At 40.0% G+C, this 27,185-nt stretch overlaps 5 protein-coding genes across 6 annotated transcripts; 4 read left to right on the forward strand and 1 right to left on the reverse strand.

The window, feature by feature from the left end:
• Positions 1–5,024: 5,024 nt before the first annotated feature.
• On the forward strand, positions 5,025–22,845 carry LOC119546424 (dual oxidase). 2 transcript variants are annotated; one of them, XM_037852691.1, is made up of 10 exons: positions 5,025–5,118; positions 7,270–7,684; positions 16,615–16,695; positions 16,895–17,244; positions 17,303–17,507; positions 17,988–18,391; positions 18,447–18,724; positions 19,038–21,894; positions 22,140–22,268; positions 22,327–22,845. In XM_037852691.1, exons 2-10 carry the CDS (start codon positions 7,513–7,515, stop codon positions 22,453–22,455), a joined length of 4,605 nt encoding a protein of 1,534 aa, XP_037708619.1. In that variant the 5' UTR covers positions 5,025–5,118; positions 7,270–7,512; the 3' UTR covers positions 22,456–22,845. The 2 variants fall into 2 exon arrangements, with proteins under 2 accessions (XP_037708619.1, XP_037708620.1); XM_037852692.1 differs by lacking the exons at positions 5,025–5,118; positions 7,270–7,684; positions 16,615–16,695 and having other exon boundaries at positions 17,086–17,244; positions 17,347–17,507.
• LOC119546426 lies at positions 9,640–11,160 on the forward strand. The gene has a single exon (XM_037852694.1). It carries the CDS (start codon positions 9,653–9,655, stop codon positions 11,144–11,146), a length of 1,494 nt encoding a protein of 497 aa, XP_037708622.1. The 5' UTR covers positions 9,640–9,652; the 3' UTR covers positions 11,147–11,160.
• LOC119546425 lies at positions 12,185–14,103 on the forward strand. Its single transcript, XM_037852693.1, has one exon. It carries the CDS (start codon positions 12,187–12,189, stop codon positions 14,101–14,103), a length of 1,917 nt encoding a protein of 638 aa, XP_037708621.1. The 5' UTR covers positions 12,185–12,186.
• Positions 22,846–23,072: 227 nt separating the features above from the next.
• On the forward strand, positions 23,073–24,918 carry LOC119546816 (glucose-6-phosphatase 2). The gene is made up of 5 exons (XM_037853403.1): positions 23,073–23,231; positions 23,288–23,452; positions 23,803–24,301; positions 24,366–24,484; positions 24,547–24,918. Exons 1-5 carry the CDS (start codon positions 23,134–23,136, stop codon positions 24,728–24,730), a joined length of 1,065 nt encoding a protein of 354 aa, XP_037709331.1. The 5' UTR covers positions 23,073–23,133; the 3' UTR covers positions 24,731–24,918.
• Positions 24,910–26,875, reverse strand: LOC119546815 (pyruvate kinase). The gene is made up of 2 exons (XM_037853402.1): positions 25,155–26,875; positions 24,910–25,042 (listed from the first exon to the last, which is right to left on the reverse strand). The coding sequence occupies exons 1-2, from the start codon at positions 26,794–26,796 to the stop codon at positions 25,002–25,004; spliced, it is 1,683 nt and encodes a 560-aa protein (XP_037709330.1). The 5' UTR covers positions 26,797–26,875; the 3' UTR covers positions 24,910–25,001.
• Positions 26,876–27,185: the final 310 nt, after the last annotated feature.

A 27,185-nucleotide genomic window follows, 5' to 3' on the forward strand; every position in this document is an offset into this window, starting at 1 on the left:
GTTGCCAAGCCAAAGTTAATTAAATCCAAAATCACGTACGCATGCGCGTTGTGTGTCAGTTGGCATTTTCACTCTTTCCTCCCCGAGATCCGGCGATTGGAATGCCTTTGGAAATTGAGATGTTTTTAGAAGCCGTCTGCGCGGCTCTGTTCAAACTTTTTATGGTAAAAATGCATTAGAAACATCGCTCATTAGGTATGAGATGCAAGTGAAAGGGAACTTGTTTAATTTATTTATTTTTTGCTGTCATTTCTACTTACATTGTATGATTGCCCGGCTTGGGTTTATAGTTAGGCATGAGCTCAGTGTTCTAATGGGTTAATACAAGTAATTGAACATAAAAGCGAAAAGCTCTATTGAGGAAACGAATTCTCCAGCACTTGTTCAAACAGGGCGCTTAACTTGTGCTGGGAGTGGGTCACAAGTGCACCTTGGAATCGCACTTCAGTGCAGTGCCATGGATATGGGATGGGTTCGGACTTGGAGTTAAGTCTTCGGACTCGTTTCGAGCTTAATCGTTAATTGTACTTTTTCGAAATGACTGTGGGAAAATTTAATGGGTTCTTTATTCGCTGTTTTGGTGTAAAATGTAATTACATATAAAATTATCAGAACATCTATATATTTTTAAGATATTTCACAATAAATACATTATAAAACCAAGTAAAAATAAGAAAGATAGCTATAGTCGTTGACCTCGCAGCTAAAGGTAGTGCGAGGGAGATGGAGTTATGCATGCAGCTACTGGGCTGTTTACGAGATTACACACTTAATTTGCTTTTAACTTAAAAAAGGGAAGAAACCTTTTCATTACTATAGTCATTAGTGGTTCTAAATCACACTTTAACATTTCCTCATAGTTAATACTATTTAAGCCCTTAATAAGCAATGGTTTTTATCTTGTTTTGTGTAACTCAATCGACTTGGATCAAAGAATCCAATTAGTAGAAAATGCACTTAATTTGTGAGACCTACCAACTCCGAGCTAAAACTATTTGCTAACAAGCTAGACTAACACGGCTACCAGTTGCAGCTACCTACTAGTGACTAGTTAATTCAGTTTACTTATTTGCCCAAGCTCAATGTCTCACCATTCCAAAACGGCCGTCACACGGTGCGTATGCTTAATGCGTTTTGCCTTAACTTTGACTTACTCTTGGCTGGCGAATCTGAGTAGTCGGTTTTGAATGGCGCGTGTTCCATTTTATTGGGCCGACACACACAAGCCTCACAAGGGGTTTTTGTTGCTCTTATTATTGTCACCTGTCCGATGATTATTATTATTACTATTTTTATTTGGCCGCATTGTGCGTTGTCGCTGTCAACTGGCTTTGCCTGACCTTCGAACTCGCTCGCTCTCGATTTGCAAGCCATTAAAATTATACATTTCGTAGCTGAAACTGAAATTGAAATTGAAATTGTATCGAAATCAAAATCCGAGCTGTAAGAAATCAATTACTTGGCTATGCGTAGCCGTGCCTTACTCATAAATTGTACTTTTTTGACTTTTTTTGCCGTGAAAGTTGTAAAACCATTTAAAGTTATTGTTGTTGTTGCTCTGAATCTTATTTTGCTGAGCAAGATAAATTAATTATTAATGTGGCTCGAATATTTGCTGGCCATTTCACATAAACACAGAAATTATTGCTCATTTTTTATACCCTTCACTTTTTGTGGCCAAGATACAAAGCCCAGGAATGCGATATCATTGTTGCTGTCTTCCACTTTTTGATTGTTCTGTGTGCGTAAATTGTTGTGGGGCTGTTCGAGAGCTTGTTTAGAACACGTAATTGCTGTTGAGGCCGAAAGTGTTTTGGGCTTGGTAGTACCATTAAATCTTCAAGTGGGTGCTCGAAGTCTCGGTTCTGAACAAAAACTGAACTTGGTTTTACGTCTATTTTTGGGTAAGCCGGGAAGGGACTATAAAAAGATTGCCCTTATTATACAAATTTTTTTTTACAACTTAACTGCGGTCATATATGATTTTAAAAATATTTCAATTAATCATAATTAAAGGTTTTACATAATTAGTGTAGCCAAAAACATAGGTAAAAAAGAATGAAAATGAAATTTTAGAATAATAATTATTATAATTTATATTTTAATAATAATATGTACTTATAATTTATGTTTCTATATTTAAATGTGAAAATATCAAACTCAGTTCATTTTAGTCAAAATGGCTAAATCCTGGGATGGTCACCAACCTACCAGCCAGCCTAATTAATTTCCAAACACCGCAGCGATAGAAATTATTCTTCAAATTCTAATAAGTTCCCTTAATAATTGAATTTGCTTAAAGATAGAATGGAAAGGATGGAGGACCAGCAGACAGGCGTTTAGAAGTCATTAGCATCCCAGGCTGAACAGTTTGGTGGTTCAGCAAAGAGTGATTCAGGCTAATTTGGGTAGCAAACTGGAGGCCATATATTCCAAGGTTTTAGCCCAATTAGCAGGCATTCAGGAAACAATCAACACTATAAAATTACCAGAACCTCCCATCTCTTCAAAACTCGAGTGTATTGGGCCGAAGCTAATATTGGAGATCAATTTAAAGTAAACTGGACTGTAGCTGCAAGCGAGTGTACTTACATGGGAGGTTATCTGGCCACCATTAAAGATCACGAGGATATTGCCGTTATTAATGAGATAATATTTCAGGAGGAACTCTACTGTCTGGTCATTAATGACTTGGATATGAAGCGTCTTTCATTTTTGTTTATTATATATTTATATATATATTTATCTTTTTATATTATTTATCTTAATACATTAATATATAAATATTTAGGAGAGATATTTGGTTGCAACGTAACGTTTCAAAAATTAAACATTTATATTTGTCGAAATCAACTTTTATTAAATATTATTCTATTCTCAAAATGTTAAAACTGTCATTTTTTGATTTCAAGTAATGACACGTTTAGTGGTTAATTGTCAATTTTGAATCAATAAACAGCCCACAGCTGCAGATATCAAGTTAACTCAGTCAACATCAAATTGTTCGCTTGGAAGGCCTCATCGCGAAAAAATCATTTACAAGTTGCCTCATTGCACGCACAGATAAATCAACACTCAACGACAATCGGCAGCACATAAAAATTAATTAATTTAATTACTTATCCAACTGCATTGCTTTGGAGTTTCGAGTTCTCAACTTATGCTTGTGTGTGTTTTCAATACATTTTTCGATTTTTTTTAATGACGATCGAGCATGAAACGCTTGAATCATTTTTTGTTCTTCTATGTTATTCATTTAAAGTGCACTTAAATGTTAGAAATATGTATTTTTTTGTTTTTCCATGCGTGTCAAAAGTAAGCTTAGATCGTTCTCTTGCAATAATAAATATTTATAGATGCGCCCGTTCTGCTAAATGCCTGACTGCACTTGTTAAGCTCGGCTCGAATCGAAGATAAATAAGAATCTTAATTGATTTTAATGTGCACAGCTGCACTGTATGGAGCTGCATTTGACGACTTCTGACTATTGACTGACATCCGAACAAAGATCGAAGAGGCTAGTATGGGGCCACAAAGGTAAGTGAGCTGTCGACATACTCATAGAGAACTTGACATAAAATAATGTCTGTGGACAATGGTTAAATGTTTCAGACCTCAATCATTGAATGATTGAATATCTTAGAAACTTGAACGTTGCCCTGTGTGTTTTGTCAATGTTTATCTATCCATCTAAATGTAACGATCCTAAAACTTCACAAGTATTTTCAAGAAACCGGATAATATTATACCCAACTAACTGCAACTTTTACTAACTTTTGTTAAGAGAATATTTTCTATCTTAAAGCTACAAAATCAAATAATAAATAAACAAGAATATATGTCTTCCATAAAGTTATGTGCCCAGAAACACAAGTTCCACTCCATAAAAACCTAATACCCATCAAATTAGTTTTATGCCACTCCAATTAGTATGCAAATTCGTGTAATCAAATAGAGTTGGGTAATACTGGGCCGTCCATTCACACGACTCCAAGAACGTACCGCTGGCATCTCTCACGGGCCCAAACAGGAACTCTTCTCGGCATGGGTGCCGGTTTTTACCACTCAATTAACCGCAAGAGCGCTCGAGGTAACCGATTGAAGATGGAACTCTCTCACCCGATCTCTCTGTCACCCGGTTGCAGTGCATCCGCCAGGCTGGGAAATTCCCGCTATGCGGCGAGAGAAAGGGCGAGAGACACGGGAATGATTAATTCGACACGTCGTCATGTCAAATATGACGGAACTCATTTGGAGGCGGACATGGCATGGGATCCAAATCCCAGTCCCCAGATCCCGAGAGCCGAAGCGAAATGGAGCAGCGGTTCGGGAGGCCCAAAGAGCGGAAGAAACTACACAGAGACAAAAAGTTGTCTTTACAGTTAGATAAGTAAACTATAAATTTATTATTAGAAAGAGACATATTGTTTTGTAAAAAGAAAATTTTGTAATTCTGTAACTGTATGAAAAAAATAAATACTATTGAATGAATTTCATTATAGGTATTAAAAAGTATTGTCTAGATCTTTAATAGAATTCACTTGAGCCTAAGGCATAAATATAAAAATACTAGTATATATATATACTTTATATATATTACTATAGTAATACTAGTATAATTTAGAAGTTAACTAGTCACTGTGTGACTATGGCCCATTCCTGCTTGAAGCTTAAGTTTATAACTTTTGGCTACAGGGTATAATGTTAATAATAAGAAATATTTAAACATGTCATATAATTTTTTTAAAGTAGGTATCCGTCTACGGAATCGAACTCGATTTTTTTCGATATGCACAGATTCCTCCCTGAAGCTTAAGCCTTTAACTTTTGGCTACAATGTTCAAAATTAATAATAAGAAATTTGTAAGCATTTAACGCATTTTTCTTTAAGTAGGTCTTCCGCCTACGGAATCGAACTCGGATTTTTTTGACTCAACAGATTTTTTTCAGTGCATAACCGGTTCCATGGCGGACCGATTCGAGCTCTAATGTGGAGGGTCCCCCGCACAGCTGTGTTCAGTTTCGAACGAACTCTTGGCCGCTGCGGACGTGTGTTGGAGCCCCCATTTTGGAGGCGGATTCGATTCGTGTGTGTGGTGTTTGGTGTATAGTGTGCTGGTGAGCGAACGCCGACGAGAGTGAATGTGAAACGCTGAAACGTGTCGCGCATGCGCCGTCGTCTTCACCGTTATCGTGGCTCTGTGTGCGGCTCTTTGTGGCCGTCGCCAAGCGAAATTGCTCAAATTGTTTGGAAAATAGTGCAAAAACCCGATAAATATTGAACACCCACCTCCGGAGATTTTTGGATATTTTTTTTTGATCTTTTTTGGAGATCTCTGTCTCTTTTACTCGCCCACAAAATAAACGATTCACCCTCTCTGTCACTTGCTCAGTTTTTCTGAGTGTGTTGGTGCGTTAGCGTATTTTTCTTCTTTTTTTTATGGATCCCCTTTTGAAGTTCCGAGTCTTCTTTGTCCGTTGCTTCGTCGCCGTCTTGGCTTTGCTTACGTTTTCGTTCATGAATTTAATTTATTTTCGTGTTTAATTTTTTTGCTGGTTTTTCTGCTGCTTCTTCTAGTCTTCCACAGCCTCCCAGGCCACAAGAGATGTGCTTTTTCGCAATTTTGGGTGACTAAAAAAATATTAAAGAAAAACTAAGTGTCCCAGGGCCATTAAAAAAAGTGTTCATTAAAGGGAAGTCTGCGAAAATGGGCAAAACAGACTTATAAAAATTATCCAAATACAGATAATATCATTGTTATAAAAGTGAATTGACCCCCTTTAATGTTTAGAGAATTCCTTGCACGACTATAATAAAATTGCAAGTTATTTTAATAGAGACTGATTCTGGTTTTAGGACTGCGTCAGCGAAGCCTGTTGTTTCATAGGAATTTCGGAATTCATTTGATCTCATCTCGAACTTTAACCAACAATTTCCAAAATTAGCCACAGAAATGTTTATTAATTAATATGAAACAGCCGGGGGCTATGGCTAATCTACCGAAAGCTAAGGCTTTTGGCTTCTTCTTACCACAAAAAACCATCTTTTGTATTATACCGTAATTTCAAAGTGATTATTGCCGTTCAGTCCTCCACGCTTTCTGGACTTTCTCTCTCCCTCTCGCTTGCTCTTCGGACCTCTTTTTTTTCTTTTTGGCCAGCATATCGCCCACAATTTTCAACCGACCATTTGGATTTATGTAGCTTTTACCGCAGAAAAAGTTTTCCCCTGCCTCGTCACTTAATAATCATTTCCAAACAAACTCCAAATTGCAAGGGGGCGGAAAAATGTTAAGTGGTAAATGGGTGGGGGTGGATATCGGGGGGCTGTCTTTATGACTTTGTTAGCTTTAGCACTCTGCAGTCGCTGTAATGTTAATTGTTTGCAGTTGTGCAATGGCATTTTATATATTTTTTACTTTGCTTTATCTTCGCTTTACTGCTTTGCACATACATTATTTCTATGTTTTTCGATGTTTTCCGTTTTTTTATATTTTTTTTTTTTTTGGCTTCTTTTCCGACTATTGTCGATTATGACTAATGGAATCTGTTTGTCGTTTGTGGGTTTGTAAGCCCCCAGAAGGTCAATTGCTTTGTGGGTAATTCCGTTTTAATCCGCCTCTTCGCCCTTTATTTGTTTTGCCATTTGGCCATTTATTTGGCCATACTTCCACATTGCATTGTGTAAATGCGATTTTATTTGTTTGTGCAATCTAATTAATTGGTTAGCATTAACGAACCATTTCGCTATTTACCTAGATCTCTTTGCGGTCGAGTCTGTTTTCAGTTTTTAAAAATCCTACAAAATTAACGAGCGAGAAGCAAAAAATGCGTTTATACAGCATAAAATACATTAATGGCTAGGAAAGGTTTTTTTCTGTGGTCTAATTACAAATTAATACCTATTATACTTATAAATTATAAAAAAAGTTTATTTTGTTTTTAATTTTTAAAAAACATGTTAGAGTGTTATAATATTTTAGTGCAAATCTTCTGCAAACATTAAAATATTAAAAAAAAAATGTTTAAATCAACTTTTATATGTCTTTAAAAATCTAAGAGCAAGTGACTTTTAACACTAAATTTAATAATGAATAACTTCATCGGATTTTATGGTAATTCAATCGATAAAGCCGCGAACGCCAACATTTTTAACGAGAATCGGAGTGAATCTCCAGATGAGTTCAAACAAAGAGTGTGAATCTCCGCATGAATCACTGCATTTTTAGTTATTCATGTCTCATAGAAATCGCTTGTCTCGTTTTTTAGTGCAATAATAGGAAACCATGGGATCTCAGCTGAGTAAAATTTAAAGTGTGAACCAAATGCTGTGATGAAACTTAAAATAATGAAAAATTAAGACCAGTCCCTCAAAGTCAATCCTAACCTCAAGTGTTAGTTTACTTAATTAATTTAACAATACAAACGCGTCGTAATCGACCGATATTCGTGCACCACAATAGCGAACAAACGAATAATATATATAAAAAAAAGAAATTGTTTGCAATCAATATGAGTGTTCCAAGTGCGCCCCATCAGAGGGCAGCAATCGAAAATCGAGATCCATGTCCCGGCCCAAAGAAACTCCAGCTCCGGCATTTTTTACCCGGGGCAACCTACGGAGGAGCCCTGCTGCTTTTGCTGATCAGTCTCGGTCTGGATCTGGGCGCAGTGCATTGTTATGGTGAGTACCAACGACCTATCATTTCCCCATATATTGTATGGTTATTCAATTCAATTAGGTTTATTTGCATAGACATGATTCGTGCCTATAAGAAAAGATTTGTTTAGATAGGGAATGAGAAATCTTGTACTAAAAATTGAACATACGTAGATCATTTCCAGTCGTAACTCACATTTGACTTTTACTTACTTACCTAAAGTGCTCCAATTTACTCTCTCTACCTATAAGTCATACCCAAATCAGCATTCATCATTCAAATATATATGAGTAGCTATTCTATTTAAAGCTAACAAGCAATAGGTAATGTTAACAAAATAACGACTTTGAAGGCAAATAAACCCATCATATTTGAACTCAGTAAATACTACCTGGTCAAAATTGACGTCATCCCCTAGACGCCTTGTATTGGGATCGCCAGACGTGCCAAGATCTCGTGGCTTCAAAATGACCGATTAGATCCCGCCACACACAGTTTATTATTCATAAAAAACGTCTATATATTATATATGCACAGTTGAAAATAGTTGTATGTTTTATATCGTTTGTAATGGGTGTTTTAAATATTTAGAACCTTCTTTGTGTTTAAATATGATTAATATTGAAGTGATGAACATATTTTGGTGCTTTAATTATTTTGTATTTGTTTAAGTATATGGTTTTTTAAAATTGCAAGAAGGGAAGCTGTGGAAAATTATAAAATATTCAGTAGTTACAGTACAGAATTGTATTTAAATCTGGCAAAATATATTTTCGCTCAGTATGCATTTTCCAAGTCAGAAGAATAGACTTTGGGCGAAGGGGCAGGGGGCAGCAAAGCTATAGATTCCACGATGTCTGACGATACTGGTCACGTACCGCATGTGCAGTGGCGAGGGGCGTGGCTCGATGCTCGATCCGAGTCAAATGTCAACGCACGATCAACTGGCTTTCCCCCTCCTCGTCGACCGAATGATTTGTTAGCTTCCTCTCATTTTTGCATTTTAATTTAATTTTTTCCCCCCGCTATTCACATTGTTTTGGCTTTGCTATTTTGCCTATCATCTGATTTATGATCAGAAACCCAATTTTGTATTTTTGTTTTTGCAATATTTAGCCTAATGAAATTACGGCAAACAAACGTGAAATGTATCCCATTGTGTTGGCCAAGCACACCCCCCGTGGTGTGATTGTCTTCGTGCCCTCTTCCTGATCAAAAGATCGACGGTTTTAGCGATCCCCGATCTTCGATTCCAGCAGGTGGTATGGGGAAGTCGAACATTTATTTCGACTCGGCTGTTCGCAGCACATAATTTGTTTCATTTTGTTTTCTTTTCATCAATTTTATTAGCATTCGCAAAGGTCTATTGTTGTTTCAATTCCGATTAATTATGTCGAATTTGCTATATGGAATTCCAGGTGAATTGGAAAGAAGTACTGTCAATAATGATATATACATATAAAATATACAACGAAGACTGAAGGCACACTAACCCAGTCTGATGTGTCGCGTTTCCATTAATATAAGAGAAGCACCACTTGATAAGGAATGACGCATTTTTCGTTATCAGAATCAAAACGTACATATATCGGCAAACAAAATTGTATATATACATTATATATACATATATAAGTCACACGACTAAATTATCAATAAACGTTTTCATTCAAGAAATTATTTCGATTACGATCGCTGCCTCACAAAGAACTTTATCTTATCATTATTTGTTTATATTTTCTCCAGGAATGTTCTTAGTTTATATATGTGAAAGACATATTTATTTAAAAGATTAGTAGAATAAATATTCTCATGTGCTTTATACCTATGTCCCTCTGTTTTTATTGTGTTTTCTATTTTTTTATATACATTGTGGTTAATAAAAACTAAACTGGGAATTCCCGTCTTATTTGCACTCGCCACCAAAGTATTGGCAAACAAAACAATCAGTCTCAGTCTTTTTGCGAATTTCAAGGGGTTCGGATCATTAAAAAATGAGCGGAAGAAATGGTGAAGCTTTTGAAGAACGAGAAAGTAATGCAGAAAAAGCTTCATTTTCCGCATCGGAAGAGAGTGTGAACGCGGGCACAAAGAGAAAAAAACAAGAAGAAGCTATGGAAAATGATTTTGTATCAAAACGAATGACGAAGGATGACTCTACGGTTTCGGTATCAGTGGACCAATGCAGAGGAATTTCCCGGAAAAATAAAGACATACAATCTTCTGGATCTTCCCTTTCCCGGGCAGCTACAACAATCTTCGCAGTGAACACCGATTGCTGGAGAGTTATATTTTCTTACCTAGGCTTGAGAGATCAATTGCAACTTGCCGTCTCAAATCGGTATTTTAAGAATGTTTTCACTACCTTACTGTATAAAAGGTACAGACACATTACGGAAGGCGACACGAATTATATCAACGAAACAGATCTGCATAACTTACTCGAAATCGTTGGAGAGTTTGTGATCAGCTATGAGTCATCACTTGATCCTCAGTCCAATGGCGAGCAGCATTTGTGGCTATTGCGGACGTATTGTCCCAACTTGCGATACCTAAAAATGACGATTCGACGACCCAGGTGGTACGATTTGCAGCAATTGAAGAGTCTGACGTCATTGCACGTCTATCTGAACTTTGCCACTCCAGAGATCTACAAGAACTTCGTTCTTGGCCTAATGGAACTGCCTTGCTTAAGGAAACTAAAGTTGGAGGCGAGAGATTATATAGGAAACGGTTTGCATGTTCTTGAGAATTTGGAATTTCTGGATATCGGCTCCCATTCGGGATTCGATGCAAACTGTTTGGCCGAGTGTTGCATCAAAATGAAGCAGTTGCGTCACCTTAACATTGGCAAATACATTGATGAACTCACCATGGAAAACTTTAGGGTAATTGTGCAGAACTGTCGCCACCTGGAAAGTCTCGTCCTTGGAGTAAGAATACTGGATTCTACTGTTGCCTACGAGATCCTCTGCCAGTTGCCCAAACTGAAGCACCTACAGTTGTGGCATTCGGGATCCCTAAGACCGAGTTTCATCGAGGGAATGATTAATAAAACTGGTGCTCCACTGGAAAGACTTATTTTGGAGGGATACGCTTTGGAAACTGAACAAATAGAGCATCTTTGCGAGATTACTTCGATCCGGGAACTTTCTGTAGGTTGCGAAAAAATCCCTTTGGAAAGTCTACAGAAGCTAAAAAACCTGGAGACACTGGACATAAGAATGCCAGACATTACCAACAATCAACTTTTGGCGCTTCTGACGGGATGTCCTCTTTTAAGTGTGCTTAGTGTCCAATGTTGCCGACTAATAACATCAGAATTTGTGTCAGAAGCAACTCGTTTGTTTAAAGGCCGAAAGATCAAAATCTATTTTCACGAATCCTCTGTTGATTGGCTTGAACTTCCGATTACAAATGACAACAAGTTAATTCAATTTGTAAGGGGTATTTTTAGTAGTACCATCTTGATAAACCAAGATATTTAATAAATAAATAAGATAGGTCCGCCTTCTATATATTTTTAAATGCAAAATATATCAAAAATTGTTATTGATCACAAATATCTGTTTGTTTATTATGGTTCCATTGTGAATGAAAGGGAAAGTGCCTAGTATATTAATAACGATTTAAGAATTATTTTTCAGGTAGTTCCCATTGTACTAAAAATCACCATAATTATTTAGCACATTTCAAGTATTTTTTTCACAGCAAGTAAGCCATAAATTAAAATACGAATAAAATTCCCCGTGCATTTATATCACTAATTCTGTATTTATTATGACCATAATGATTATCATTCTAGGAATGCTTGTTCATACAAACATATTGGAACAATGTCCAATACGGGAATTTTTAATTAGGCAAATGGTATTTTGATTAACGAAATAGAATTGACCAAAGCAAAGCGGTGGAAAAAATCAAAACCAACAAACTAAATCATTAACATCGTGTAAGCTAGAATGTTACTTATACGTTGGGCAAGTGTTTCACTAGAACTTCAATTTAGGAATGACTGCATTCCTAACGAAACGCAGCTCTTAATTAAGCCGCTAGAGATAAAATAAATTCTTTGGGATTCATTAGACTTCAAGTAAAGCGGGGCGAGAACTCGCACGGGATTGTAAAATTAAATTAAGTCATGTGCGCATTTTTATATACCGTCAAATTTGGCAACCAATTAACAGCTAACAAATAGATGTCAGTATCTGTACATTCATTATTTTTTTCGTCCTCCATAATTAGTGTTAATTTTAACAAACTTGCTGAAAGCCGAAAGCGAAAGTGTTTTTATGGTTTTTATGGCACATGTGACAAACTTCCAAACATTTCTTGGAACTTAAACATTTTTCTCAAGCTCAAAGTAAATGAAAATTTATTTCATTTCATACAATGACATTTTTTAAAATACTTTAAAAATGTAAATTATTTAAATGGTAGCCAAGTCACTTTTGAAATCATGAAATATTCACAGTAGGCGTGATAAACGACTGACATAATTGTTAAGTAAATAAGCTAAAAAAAACTAATGCGGAGAAAGCTAATTGCCAGTCGACTTATCAACATCTTTCTATTGGCGGTTCTGTGCTATTTAATATTTATTTTTCTTTTCGATCGCAACCAAGACATAAGTATAAGCGAAGTGACCCAGATTTCAATCAATGAAGAAGATGAATTATTTATCAATACCACGGGATGTCGGATAAGTTCGACGGCAGCGCTTTCAGAATTTGCAAAGAACTTTATGGATCCTATCGAACCAATTGTTTGCCAAATGGCGCAGCTGATGATAGCCGAGACTGTGAGAGGTAGGAATTATCTAAAGCGAAACATATCAATGTCTGGACTTTTCTCATGTTGTCGAGTGAGGCGATGGAAAGATGTCTCCTGCATATATCGGGAGTTTTTGAGAGTTGATGACGCACACAACAAGTACAAATCTTTTATGTTTTTCAAGCTAAGTGAAAGCTCAAGGTACCTTGAGGTGGGAGCTGGTCAGCAAAATATTCGCACTTGGTGCTGGGTGGACTTTGGCAGGATTATTTTCCATGACGTCCTGTTCTTTCTACCACCTCCCCTCAAGGCTTCAAACACGTCTGCCCTTAAGGAAAAACTATCCGTGATGATCTTGGGTGTTGATTCCATTTCTCATATGCACTACCTTCGTTACTTTCTCCAAGTGGCCGACTTTATCGAGCACTTAGCCTTACCCCACACCGAGTTCTGGGGCTATAATCGTATTGCCTTGAACACCTACCCCAATCTAATGCCCCTGGTAAGTGGTCTTAACGTTCTTGAGATGGAGGAGTCTTGTTATAACGGCAGACCAAACTTTGACAACTGCAGTTTTTTGTGGGATGTGTTCAAGAAGGCTGGTTATTTCACCATCTTCAGTGAGGATACTGATACAGCTGGACTATTTATCTACCGTAAAAAGGGTTTCAAAAAGCAGCCCACCGATATCTACATGCGTCCCCAGATGCTTGAAATCGAATCTCATTCTTCATATCGCACGAAGTTGGACCAGAAGTGCTCTGGCCATCGCCTCTATGGGGATTTGTATTATGAATTCGTCTTGAATCTAATTCCACACCTTCGAGTTCCATTTTTCTCATTTTTGTGGAATATGGACGGCATTCACGATTATTTTCCCTATGCCAAGTTTGTGGATAAAGAGTACTTGAATATATTGACAAGGCTCCATGAAGAGGGAGTGATGGAGCATACTCTGATACTCTTTATGGGTGATCATGGCTTGAGGTTTGATAAATTCGCTCGAACTGCTCCAGGACAACATGAAATGTCACAGCCGTTGTTAATCGCCTTCTATCCGGAATGGATGAAGAAAAAATTCCCGCTAGCCATGTCCAATTTTCAGCGGAATGCCAGGAGACTTATAACCACTTTTGACCTGCACGAAACCCTTAAAGATGTGATAAATCTAGATCAACTAACCGATGCCAGTGTGAGAAACCGAACGATATATATGGAAAAGAATCGTGGGATCAGCTTGTTTTTACCCATTCCTGAGGGCAGAAATTGCCGTTCCGTTGAAATACCGCGACATTATTGCCTGTGCAATGAATTAAGTACAATGTCCACTCATAAAAGTATCGTTCAAGAGGGTGCCCGCTTTGCAGTTGACAGGATTAATGAGTTAATCAAGCCTTATCCGCAGTGTCAACAATTAAAACTGATGGATGTTCGCGCTGCCTATCAAGCAAAAGATGAAACTAGAGGAGATTACAAGCTAACTCAGATTTTGGTCCGCCTAAGAACAATGCCCGGAAACGGAAACTTTGACGCGACCATTGTTACAACACTTCTAAATGGTGAGAGGAAGTCTCTGAAACTGGGAGGTCCTGTGACCAGGACAGACAAATATGGGCATCAGTCGTATTGCGTTCAAAACTACCGCATTGAAATGTATTGCTACTGTTTATAATGAACTAAAACCTCAATAAATAAAAAAAATGTTATGAAGAATTGGTTCTTATTTTTAAAAAACAAAACATTCCTAAAAATGTTAAAAATATTAATGGCTAGGAAATTTTAATCAGAAAGTATTCCATTATGATATAATTTAAAAAAACTGTTTTTCGAAATTGTTTAATCGAGCTTCTTTTGACGTAAAATTTTCGAATTTGATATAAGTATTACTTTGTTCTTAATTTCATTAAGACTTAAACTACTATACCCCTGCGTGTTTTCAAGGTGTAGTAAATTACATTCACTTATGATGCTCTGCATGTTTTCTCTGAAAATTAATTATGCAATGCCACGTGAAAAAAATCAGCGTCTTTTGTTTAAACCGCTAGAGTCACGCACGAGCCGAGATGAAAGTGAATTTTGCGACGTATCGGACTCGTATAAATCAAAAGACTTAGAAAACGAACGCGAAACAGCTGAGGAAATACAGAGAGAGACTCACGGAAAGTACAATGCGACAATTGATGGCGCCGACAAAAGTTGGGCACAAAAAACCAGTAGTTCATATATGTGCAAATGTATTTTGTTTTTTTAGGGGAATCCGTGAAGTCGTGCATGTTTTCCAAAACAAAAAAAAGACAGTTTACATATATGTGGATGCCTCTTCAGCGTGCAGGTGTTGGTTAGTAATTTTTGTTTTTTACCAACATTCCGTACAACGCCAACGCAGAGTGTTTGTGTACATATAAGCTATATATATTTATATATATGGTTGATCATAGTCAGCTGAGGCTTCCTCTCTCTGATTCTCTGATTTTGGTTAACCGGATCTGATTCTGTTTGCCATCTCAGACCTGGAAATTAATGCTGTTCGCTGCTTTTGCCTTTGCTTTGCTGTTGCTAGCCATCCATCCATCCATCACTCACTCTCGAAAATGGTACGAAATATAGTCATGACTTGTAGCTGTAGCTTGGAACCCCTTCAGCTGTCAACGTCATATATCTGGCATGGTTTGCTCACCGAGAAGAGTAAAAAATCCACTAATCCGACCAAACAAACCATCTTATTCCTTTCAGAATGGAATTATGGTCGAATTCTAGTTTGATGCCGTAACAAAGGCTTTATTATAAGGAACAAAATGAACAAATAAACTGGTTTAAATGTCTGTTATGTGTATTTCATCTAAGCACTTTTTAGAATGTTGGGCATGTTTTCTTTTTGGGTTGCGGGCATTGGCTTGTTAATTTGAAAACTGGTTTCTCGTAAACCCTCACTCTCCCCATCGCAATTATACGCAAATAAACCATAATTATAACGTTTAGCGTCAGAACAATTACGCCTTGCAGATTTTTATCACCTAAAGGTGTCTTCTGTTTAACAAATATTTATTTTTACAACTCGTGTTTTTGTGTGAATCATAAAGTCGGCTAAAAAAAAGGTGTAATTATTAATTGAGGTGAACCAGAAAAAAGGTTAGTTAAATGTTATGTTCTTTTGGTTTATTTTATGGAATTTAATTTTGAATTGTAGTTTAACTATTGGAAACCCAATTAAGCCGAGGTTAAATACCTACCGACATTTTTCTATTTGTCGATCACCGATTAAAATTCTTTATAAATGTCCGGGTGTGGCGATTAGTCAAATTCAATTAGAATTTATCCGAGATTGTTTTGTAATTATTTGTTATGATGACAAGTCGAATGCAGATAATTTCCCAAAATTGCTGGGCAACTCGTTAGAATTTAGAATTGTAGAAAAATATGCAAATTGGGACCATTCTGATCGACCAGCTATTTGCTCCATTGGGTGTGAGTCAATTCTCCGTCGCCCCAGCCTCAAGTCAATCAATTTTCCAGTCAATTAAAAAACCAAACTAAGTCAACCAAAAACATTTTCTAATATCACAATCTACAATTTATCGGATCAATTTGACTTTGCTAAAAACCGGCTACTGCCCACCGACAAGTTTATGCGTAAATAATTTATCTAATTCGAAGTGAACATTTAAGGCATTCTCTGATCTTAACTAGCTCAATTTTATGCGTCATTAACACGCATAAAACCGAACGAATTTACGCAAATAAATGCAAATTAATTGGAAAAAGAACAGTCATCGCCAACAGCTTGGTTGAATTACAATTTAATGTATTTATTATTCTTGAAACTCTTTCGAAACATCAAATAGATTATGTAGGTGAAGGTTTTGTAGATGTTGAGATATGAAAACAAGTTACCTGAGTACTAGAAACTAAGCCAAAACTAAAAAAGAAAATATAATAATGTTCAATTCAAATTTGTTTTTAAATTAATGAGAATTTTTTTACCATATCATAAATATTTTTGCCAATAAAATGGAATATTTTCAGGAATTAAAGTTAAGACCTATGAAGTATGAGTATTATATCAGGAGTAATGAAAATACTAAGAGAGAACTTAAGTTCTACAGTTGTCATGCAAAAATAGATTACATTTAATTGCTTTAAAGTGATACATTTTAATTAGTGTCACATATTATCTGTTTTCCAGAGAAAATGTACAGCCAGACGGAGAAACAGCGCTACGATGGCTGGTACAATAACCTGGCCCATCCCGACTGGGGATCCGTGGGTAAGTGCACCTATCATAATAAACTGGAATTGCTGTTCAGCTGACAACTTTCGAAAAAAGGCTGACTTGAGACGATTACGCCTCTAATAAGAATCAGTTGGATGATTTAGATTAGCATATCGATTGGTTCTTTCGCAATGCCTGCAATTACCATATTCGCCAGCTGTGTGAAAGCTAACCTTAGGCGTGCACTTTTCAGATAGCCACCTGGTGCGAAAGGCACCGCCCTCCTATTCAGATGGAGTTTACGCAATGGCAGGTGCCAATCGACCCTCGACCCGCAGGCTCAGTCGCCTGTTTATGCGGGGAAAGGACGGACTGGGTTCGAAGTTCAATAGGACGGCACTGCTGGCCTTCTTTGGCCAACTGGTGGCCAATGAGATAGTGATGGCCTCCGAGTCCGGCTGCCCCATCGAGATGCATCGCATCGAGATCGAGAAATGCGACGAGATGTACGATAGGGAGTGCCGTGGCGACAAGTACATACCCTTCCATCGAGCGGCCTACGATCGCGACACCGGACAGAGCCCAAATGCACCCAGGGAACAGGTGGGTAACTCACTGATCGGATGGGTCTAACCTCCAATACTGAATCCATACTCCGCAGATAAATCAAATGACTGCTTGGATTGATGGCAGTTTCATTTACAGCACCTCCGAGGCCTGGCTCAATGCCATGCGCTCCTTCCACAACGGCACCCTGCTCACCCAGAAGGACGGAAAGCTCCCCGTTCGCAACACCATGCGGGTGCCGCTCTTCAACAACCCGGTGCCGAGTGTCATGAAGATGCTCAGTCCGGAGCGACTGTTTCGTAAGATCCCCTATTATTATTAACTTAAAAAAATATATAGAAAATAATATCTCATCTTAAATTTTTATAGTTTACTTAACAATAACATGCATTTGTCAAAACAATATAATTTCTTTTAGGACCTACTCCTGTTATTAAGTATAAGTTAGTACATTTTTCGTATGCTATTTCAAAGATATTCTAAATTTTTGCCATTCATAAAACATATAATCATTTTTATAGTTTATAAAACAACATTTTTTGATAACCTTGTACTCTTGAAACATTTTCTATAACTATTTAACGGTATAAATAATTAGTTAAAACTCGTAATTTCAAAAATATTTTCACGGGATGTGTTCTATTTTTAAATTAATTAACTATATTATTTTTTATAATATTTATAATATTTATAGTATCAATTCGTAGAGAATGGAATCAGCTAGCTTGCTAAACAAAAAATGTTATAATTATTTTCTTGTTTTTTATATTTATACCCAGTTCTTGGAGACCCTCGCACCAATCAGAACCCTGCGATCCTGTCCTTCGCCATTCTCTTCCTGCGCTGGCACAACACCCTGGCTCAGCGGATCAAGCGTCTGCATCCGGATTGGAGTGATGAGGACATTTACCAGCGGGCCCGTCACACGGTGATTGCCAGTCTGCAGAATGTGATAGTCTATGAGTATTTGCCCGCCTTTCTGGGCACCTCATTGCCACCATACGATGGATACAAACAGGATATACATCCTGGCATCGGTCACATATTCCAGGCGGCTGCCTTTCGATTTGGCCACACGATGATTCCGCCGGGAATTTACAGGCGAGATGGTCAGTGCAACTTTAAGGAAACACCCATGGGTTATCCAGCAGTCAGACTTTGCTCCACTTGGTGGGACTCGAGCGTGAGTTTTGGTTTTCTGGTTAAGAAAATATTTATAAAAGTATATAATATTTTAGGGCTTTTTCGCTGACACCAGTGTGGAAGAGGTACTGATGGGTCTGGCCTCGCAAATATCCGAACGTGAGGATCCTGTTCTCTGCTCAGATGTGCGGGACAAACTCTTCGGACCCATGGAATTCACGCGTCGTGATCTGGGGGCTCTTAATATAATGCGAGGTCGGGATAATGGTCTGCCGGATTATAATACGGCCAGGGAGTCATATGGTCTGAAGAGGCACAAGACCTGGACGGATATCAATCCACCGTTGTTCGAAACGCAGCCAGAGCTCTTGGAGTAAGTATACAGAAGGATACACATAAGGATACATTTTATATCAATGGTAGATTTATTAAATATCATTCTTAACCTTTCTTGGAGTTTCTCCCTTTGAAAATTCTTCCAAATCTAAAAAAGAGAGAAAAGAGCGACAAACGCCGAAAATTTCTATGTGCAAGAACCCGAAAGCAATATTAGAAACTCTCCAAAATTATAAAAAGAGAGCAATCAGCAAGATGGCGAAAATCAAAGTGATATATAGATTTGATAGTGATCAAAATGATCTATGTAATTAAAAATCATATACTGACCCGTTTTCTTTCTTTTCCAGCATGTTGAAGGAGGCTTACGACAACCAGCTGGATGATGTGGATGTCTATGTGGGTGGCATGTTGGAATCCTATGGCCAGCCAGGCGAATTCTTTACGGCCGTGATCAAGGAGCAGTTCATGCGACTTCGAGACGCGGATCGTTTCTGGTTCGAGAACGAACGCAATGGGATTTTCACACCCGAAGAGATCAAGGAGCTGCGCAAGATAACTCTGTGGGACATTATAGTGAATAGTACGGATGTGAACGAGGAGGAGATCCAAAAGGATGTGTTTATGTGGCGCACTGGAGATCCCTGTCCGCAGCCTATGCAACTGAATGCCACCGAACTGGAACCATGCACCTATTTGGAGGGTTATGATTACTTTTCTGGATCCGAGCTAATGTTCATCTACGTTTGCGTATTCCTTGGATTTGTGCCCATCCTATGCGCCGGAGCCGGTTACTGTGTGGTCAAGTTGCAAAACAGCAAACGGCGGAGGTTGAAGATCCGCCAGGAGGCTCTGAGGGCGCCACAGCAGAAGGGTTCGGTGGACAAGATGCTGGCCAGGGAGTGGCTCCATGCCAACCACAAGCGATTGGTTACGGTTAAATTTGGCCCAGAGGCGGCCATCTACACGGTGGACAGGAAGGGTGAAAAGCTGCGCACCTTTAGTCTGAAGCACATCGATGTGGTCAGTGTGGAGGAATCGGCCACGAATCACATCAAGAAGAAGCCGTACATCCTGCTGAGAGTGCCCAGTGATCATGATCTTGTCCTGGAACTGGAATCATATGGAGCGCGCAGGAAGTTCGTGAAGAAGCTGGAGGATTTCCTGTTGCTGCACAAGAAGGAGATGACCCTGATGGAGGTCAACAGGGACATCATGTTGGCGCGAGCGGAGACGAGGGAGCGACGGCAGAAGCGATTGGAGTATTTCTTCCGTGAGGCCTACGCCCTGACCTTTGGCTTGAGACCAGGTGAGAGACGCCGCAGGTCGGATGCCTCCAGCGATGGCGAAGTGATGACCGTGATGCGGACCAGTCTGTCCAAGGCGGAGTTTGCTGCCGCCCTGGGCATGAAACCCAACGATATGTTTGTGCGCAAGATGTTTAACATTGTGGACAAGGATCAGGATGGAAGGATAAGCTTCCAGGAGTTCCTCGAAACCGTTGTACTTTTTTCGCGCGGCAAGACAGATGACAAGTTAAGGATTATCTTCGATATGTGTGATAATGATCGTAATGGAGTCATCGACAAGGGTGAACTGAGCGAGATGATGCGATCGCTGGTGGAGATTGCAAGGACCACAAGCCTGGGCGATGACCAGGTCACCGAGCTGATCGATGGCATGTTCCAGGATGTGGGATTGGAGCACAAGAACCATTTGACCTACCAGGACTTTAAGCTGATGATGAAGGAGTACAAGGGTGACTTTGTGGCCATCGGGTTGGACTGTAAGGGGGCCAAGCAGAACTTCCTGGACACCTCAACGAACGTGGCCCGTATGACGTCCTTCAACATCGAACCGATGCAGGACAAGCCGCGTCACTGGGTGCTGGCCAAGTGGGATGCGTATATCACGTTCCTCGAGGAGAACCGTCAGAACATCTTCTATCTGTTCCTCTTCTACGTGGTCACCATTGTCCTGTTCGTGGAGCGCTTCATCCACTACTCCTTCATGGCGGAGCACACGGATCTGCGGCACATCATGGGTGTGGGCATAGCCATCACCAGGGGATCCGCAGCCTCGCTCTCCTTCTGCTACTCCCTGCTGCTGCTGACCATGTCCAGGAATCTGATCACCAAGCTGAAGGAGTTCCCCATCCAGCAGTACATTCCCCTGGATTCGCACATCCAGTTCCACAAGATTGCCGCCTGCACGGCGCTTTTCTTCTCGGTTTTGCATACGGTGGGTCACATTGTAAACTTCTATCATGTGTCCACTCAGTCGCATGAGAATCTCCGCTGCCTGACCCGCGAGGTGCACTTTGCCTCGGACTACAAGCCGGACATCACCTTCTGGCTCTTCCAGACGGTCACCGGTACCACGGGAGTCCTGCTTTTCATCATCATGTGCATTATCTTCGTGTTTGCCCATCCCACGATCCGCAAGAAGGCCTATAATTTCTTTTGGAACATGCACACCCTGTACATTGGATTGTATCTCCTTAGTTTGATCCACGGATTGGCTCGACTGACAGGACCACCGCGCTTCTGGATGTTCTTCCTGGGTCCGGGCATTGTGTACACTCTGGATAAGATCGTCTCGCTGCGCACCAAGTATATGGCCCTGGACGTGATCGATACGGATCTGCTGCCCTCCGATGTGATCAAGATCAAGTTCTATCGACCACCGAATCTCAAATACCTTTCGGGTCAGTGGGTGAGGTTATCCTGCACCGCCTTTCGGCCTCATGAGATGCACAGCTTCACTTTGACCTCGGCGCCGCACGAGAACTGCTTGAGTTGCCACATCAAGGCCCAGGGTCCGTGGACGTGGAAGCTGCGTAACTACTTCGATCCCTGCAACTACAATCCGGAGGATCAGCCCAAGATACGCATCGAGGGGCCATTTGGGGGCGGCAATCAGGACTGGTACAAGTTCGAGGTGGCCGTAATGGTCGGCGGCGGCATCGGGGTCACTCCGTACGCCTCCATTCTCAACGATCTGGTCTTTGGCACCAGTACCAATCGATACTCGGGCGTGGCCTGCAAGAAGGTGTACTTCCTGTGGATCTGCCCATCGCACAAGCACTTTGAGTGGTTCATCGACGTCCTGCGCGACGTAGAGAAGAAGGATGTCACCAATGTGCTCGAGATACACATATTCATCACGCAGTTCTTCCACAAGTTCGATCTGCGAACGACCATGCTGGTATGTATTAATATCTAGGGGTGAATAAAAGAATGCCTTTCTGCAGAAGGTCTTCCTTCTGAATTGCATACTTTTAGACATCTTTGTAAGGTATTACCTGACTACTATTTCCTTAGGTTGTAAAGGTGTTTATAAGAAACCTGTAAAATAAGAAATTCTACTTTCTGCATAGCATACTTTTAAACACCTTTACGATTTCAAGTGATTTTTCGATTATTTGTAAAAAATTATTTTCTGTTTTTCAGTACATCTGTGAGAACCACTTCCAGCGGCTGTCGAAGACTTCCATATTCACGGGTCTGAAGGCGGTCAATCATTTCGGCCGCCCGGACATGTCAAGCTTCTTGAAGTTCGTCCAAAAGAAGCACTCCTATGTGAGTTCTCTATAATGTCACAAAAAATAACCCCTCATATAATCAATATTCTTCGTAGGTCTCCAAAATAGGCGTCTTCTCCTGCGGTCCTCGTCCGCTGACCAAAAGCGTGATGTCTGCCTGTGATGAAGTTAACAAGACGCGCAAGTTGCCCTATTTCATTCATCACTTCGAGAACTTTGGATAGATCTGCTCCAGCTCTATCCACTTGTACACCTGCCAGCCTAACCTGTTTTCCACCTACCTGTATGTCTCTCAACGAAATCTAATTTTACTCATAAGGTTCATTCATTATTTTTAAGCGAATTCGGCTGCTTAAACGTACTTAAATCGCTATCCCTTAATCGTAGGCTAATCGTACAATCATAATTTAGTCAAGTTTTGTTTAGTGCATTATGAAAATGTTTCCCATTGTAACAAAATCACTGCAACCATAGCAAGAACAACAAAAAGGCCTCTACCTATATATGTGTATGTATGTATATGTGTATTTATTGAAAATATGATTTGTTATCAGTTTTTGTAAACCGTTCACATTATTTATTAAAAATTTACAATTACCTTTATACATAAAGTATCAATATTGTTTTGTTTGAAAATCGAGGGAGGGGAGTAATATTTATTAAAAACGTGTTCATGGGTATTATTTATATTTTTAAAAGATTTAAAGTTGTAATACTCTTGGCGCTTTAAAAGACTTTGACAAGCAGTTGTGGTAAGCAGTTCCGCTTTCAACACTATTTTGCTGCGCAGAAGCAGAAAAACAGCTGATTAAGGATGTTTATTATCAAGAAAGCAACCCGGAATAAATATTTCACATTACAAGTAAGCCGTCAACTAGAGCACGTCAGTTGTAAAAATAAAAATGATAGCAGCAATGGAGCCTATTAAGCACTTAGCACTGGAAACCTATAATATAACGCTCAATCGCGAGTTGTCCATCAACGAATGGGCTCAAGAACGGTTTGAACTGCTTTTTTTCCTGGCTTAGTACTACGAATTAAAAATTTATTTTTCAGCTTGGCTTTTGGAGAACCCCTGTGGCTTTTCCTCAGCGATCGTCTGGAGCCTAACAACATCTTTAACTTTTTCATACCGCTGAGCGGCATCGTCAGTCAGGAGATTCTCTTACACCTCCTGTCGGTGCTTACCCTGGTCAGCACACTAAACTCTTTCGAAAAGTGGTAAGTAGTCTCCAGAAGTATAGGAACAAGATGACAGAAAATGTTTATTTTTGTATCACTGCATATTTATTAGGAAGATGGTTCCAATGTCATCTATACGATAAATCGATTGAACTCTTTAGATATTAAAACTAAAACTGTTTTAATTTTTTTAAACCATTATTTAGGTTTCCCTGAATACCATTAAGATTTTACCTAAAGCTTGATATTTTAAAAAAGCCTTTAAATTTTTAAGATAAATATATGTTAATCAAGATTCTTAGGATACATAAGAAAGGTTAAAATATTAACTTTTCTGAAATTAATAAGTTAGGGTTCTTATAAAATTGTTTTGTTTTTACTTCGAACAGGATCTATCCGGAGATACGACCCATGTGGTTTCTTCGCGAGCAGTTTGCCAATAAAAAATTGACCGTTAAGCCGACTGTGGCCCTGCTGAGCCACCAACTTAGCTGCGAGACGAGTGGAGGACTGCCCTGTGCCCACTCGATGATCTTCACCGTGTTCGTCCTTATCCTGGCCGCGCACGTCTTCATCCGCCTATGGGATCGCTTCATAGCCTGGCATTCCCCCTGGTACCGCTGCGTCATGTATCCAGTGATTATCGGCTTGGTGGTCTCCATGTGGCTCAGTCGTCTCTACCTGGCCACCGAGTTCCTCCACCAGTGCATCCTGGGTAGTTACTTTGGGATCCGGGCTGTCAACGCCTTCGAGGCAAACATCAAGTACTTATTCTCCCGACCACGTGCCTATGCAGTTCCCGCTGTTTGCTTTTTGGGAGCTTTTGCAGGGTCGGTGTATTTTATAAAGTTGCACTTTGATATGGATCCCCATTGGTCTGTGCGTCAGGTAATATATTATAATAATATATATCGAACGTTTATAACTTATATTTCACTGTTGATTTTTCTAGGCCTTCAAATGGTGCCCAGAGCCCACATATATGCGCCATGAAGCTAGTCCCATTTTTGCACTTGTCCGCGACCTGGGAAATCTTATGGGTCTAGCGCTTGCATCGCCCCTGTTTGACCTGTAAGTTTTATTATATCATCTTTAGATCTTGTAAGGAACACACTTTTCAAACTGTTTTTTAGGGAAGTCAAAGAATCAACATTTTGGCGTCGTTGCCGAGTCCTGGGAACTTTAGAGTTTGTCAATTATGGATTGCGCGTAGCCACGGTGAAGCAGTATGGCCGATTTGCTTTCTTGAGCTATGAATTCTCAAGAAATGTCTTTCATTCTCTGGCACTGGTGAAGTACGTCCCAAATTTCTACTAGAGTAAACAAAATTTTGAAATTTTGTACTGATAAAAACATAAGATAAGGCAGCTTAATAAATGAGATCAAATATTGGTCCATAATTTGGAGTTACGATTTTACAAAAACATTAAAAAATGGAAGTGATATAGTTTTTTTTTTATTATTTTCCGTTTGATTAAAAAAACTAAAAGAACAAATTATATTAAACATGTTTGTATATATTTTTATTTATTTTAAAAAGGCCCAAACATTTTATTTGGATAACACATATAGAAACTCCATTAGATTATTATAGAATGGATTTCACCCTCGGGACTTTTGTGTCTGTAACTAGAAAATAAAAGTATTTTTAAATTTGACTTAGTTAAGAATTAACAAAAAGAGTTACTAATACAAATATTGAAAATCAATATTGATTGTTCAGAGATAGTTCAGTTCTTACCCTCCTGTTCTCGATTCGCCATCACAAGGTTGGTGTTCTTTTGGGATCGTCGCCTGTCCGACCTGAAGAGGCAATCCACACGGTACGCCTCGAAAAAGGCGTAGACCACCCGCACATTGTTGGTGAAACCGCCGCCATCCTTCCAGGCACTCAAGATCACAATGGGATCACCGTCCTCGATGATGTCCCACTTTTTGGCGGAGGTCAGGGCAAATTGCACCCGGGCATCCACATCGGTGGCGTAGTCCGTACTGGGTTCCGAGGTGTACAGAACTGGGAGAACTCCGCGATGCATGTAGACCCATCGGGCGGTCCTCTCGCACCGGGTGACCGCCAGGATGGGACAACGCGGCCGGAACTTGCTGACCAGGGTGGCGGAGCGACCCGAGGTGGTTAGGACAATGATGAGAGTGGAATTCGTCCTTTTGGCCGTCTCCACGGTGGCAATGGCCAAGGAGTGCGCCGCATCTAGCTCTCCACGCACCTCGCTGACCAAATCGGAGAAAAGATCCCGGAACCACAGGACCTTCTCGGCCTCGCGGCACAGAATATCGCAGGTGGCCACCGTCTCCTTGGGATACGAACCGATGGCCACCTCAGAGGACAGCATGATGCAGTCTGCTCCATCAATGATCGCATTGGCCAGATCGAAGCACTCGGCACGCGTGGGATGCTGGAGGGTGCGCATCGATTCCAGGATGTGCGAGGCCACTATAACCGGCTTGCCCGCCTTGTTGCACTGCCCCAGGATGCTCTTCTGGGTGATGAAGAGCTTCTCTATGGGAATCTGAGTGCCCAGATCCGCTCGGGATAGCAGCAGACCATCCGCCGCCTTCATTATTTCCGTGAAGCGACTTAGCGCTATTTTGCTGTCCATCTTGGCGATGATCTTGATGTGCTTGCCCTTCTCGCCCAGCACAGTTCGCAGCTCCTTGACATTCTTGGCACTGCGCACCGCCGAGGCGAACAAGAAGTCAACATTGGCCTTCATGCTGAACTGGATGTCGAACATGTCCTTCTCGGACACAGCTGGAAGATCAATCTCGATCTCCGGCAGGATCACATTGCAATTGTTATTCAATTGGCCACCCTGAATGACCTCGCACAGTAGCCCATCCACTCCGACCTCCATGATGTGGAGCAGCAGCTTGCCATCATCGATGAAGAGGCGATCGCCTGTTTTGGTTAGGTTGATGATATTGGGATAGTCCACGTAGACCGCCTCCTTGTTGCCCTTGTCGTACAGATCCCGGTTAATGGAGAGCCGCAGATTGTCGCCGGCCCGCAGGAAGACATCCCCATCCAGCAGACCCGTTCGAATCTGGGGTCCCCGCGTGTCCGCCGCAATGGCCACCGTTCGTATCTGACCCGTCTCCTTCTGAATCCTCTCCAGCGCCTCGTTGATCAGCTCAATCGTTTTCGAGTGCATCTCATGCGATTCGTGGGAGAAGTTCAGCCGAAATATATTCACCCCGCGCATTATCATGCTGTAGATGGTGTCCGCATTGCGGGAACTAAGGGATATGGTCGCTATTAGGGACACCAGGCGGTGGTGGGAGGCCTGCTGCGAAAGTTCCAGCTCACAAATGTGGTCCAACTGGGTGGAGCCCTCCTTGAGCACCGATTTCGCGGAGTACGACATGATTGTATTACAAATAAAGTAAAAGGAACTTAAAATTTAGTACAGCTACCCTTAAAATTTAATATTCTCTGTAGTGATCTGTGACGTTTTACGAAAAGTATTTGAAAATAGCCTGTCTTTAGGTTGGGTAGATTATTAAATCGCGTTATAATTAAAATATTCGTTTAAAAGGCCTATGGATATCACTAGGAATTAGTTTTCCCAAGGAGAATCAATACTATCAAATCATCCAACTAAGGGTTAATTGCAGTGCCTCTAAAACTGTAAGCAGTGGACACCCCAAAAATATACTTTAAATAATTTATGCGATATACCACAGAAAAAGAAAAAAAGAAGATATTTTAAAGTAACAACATGCAGTTCAAAGAAATATTATCCGTTGCTTCATT

This window comes from Drosophila subpulchrella, chromosome 2L (genome assembly GCF_014743375.2).
Source record: "Drosophila subpulchrella strain 33 F10 #4 breed RU33 chromosome 2L, RU_Dsub_v1.1 Primary Assembly, whole genome shotgun sequence".
NCBI classification, from domain to species: Eukaryota; Metazoa; Arthropoda; class Insecta; order Diptera; family Drosophilidae; genus Drosophila; species Drosophila subpulchrella.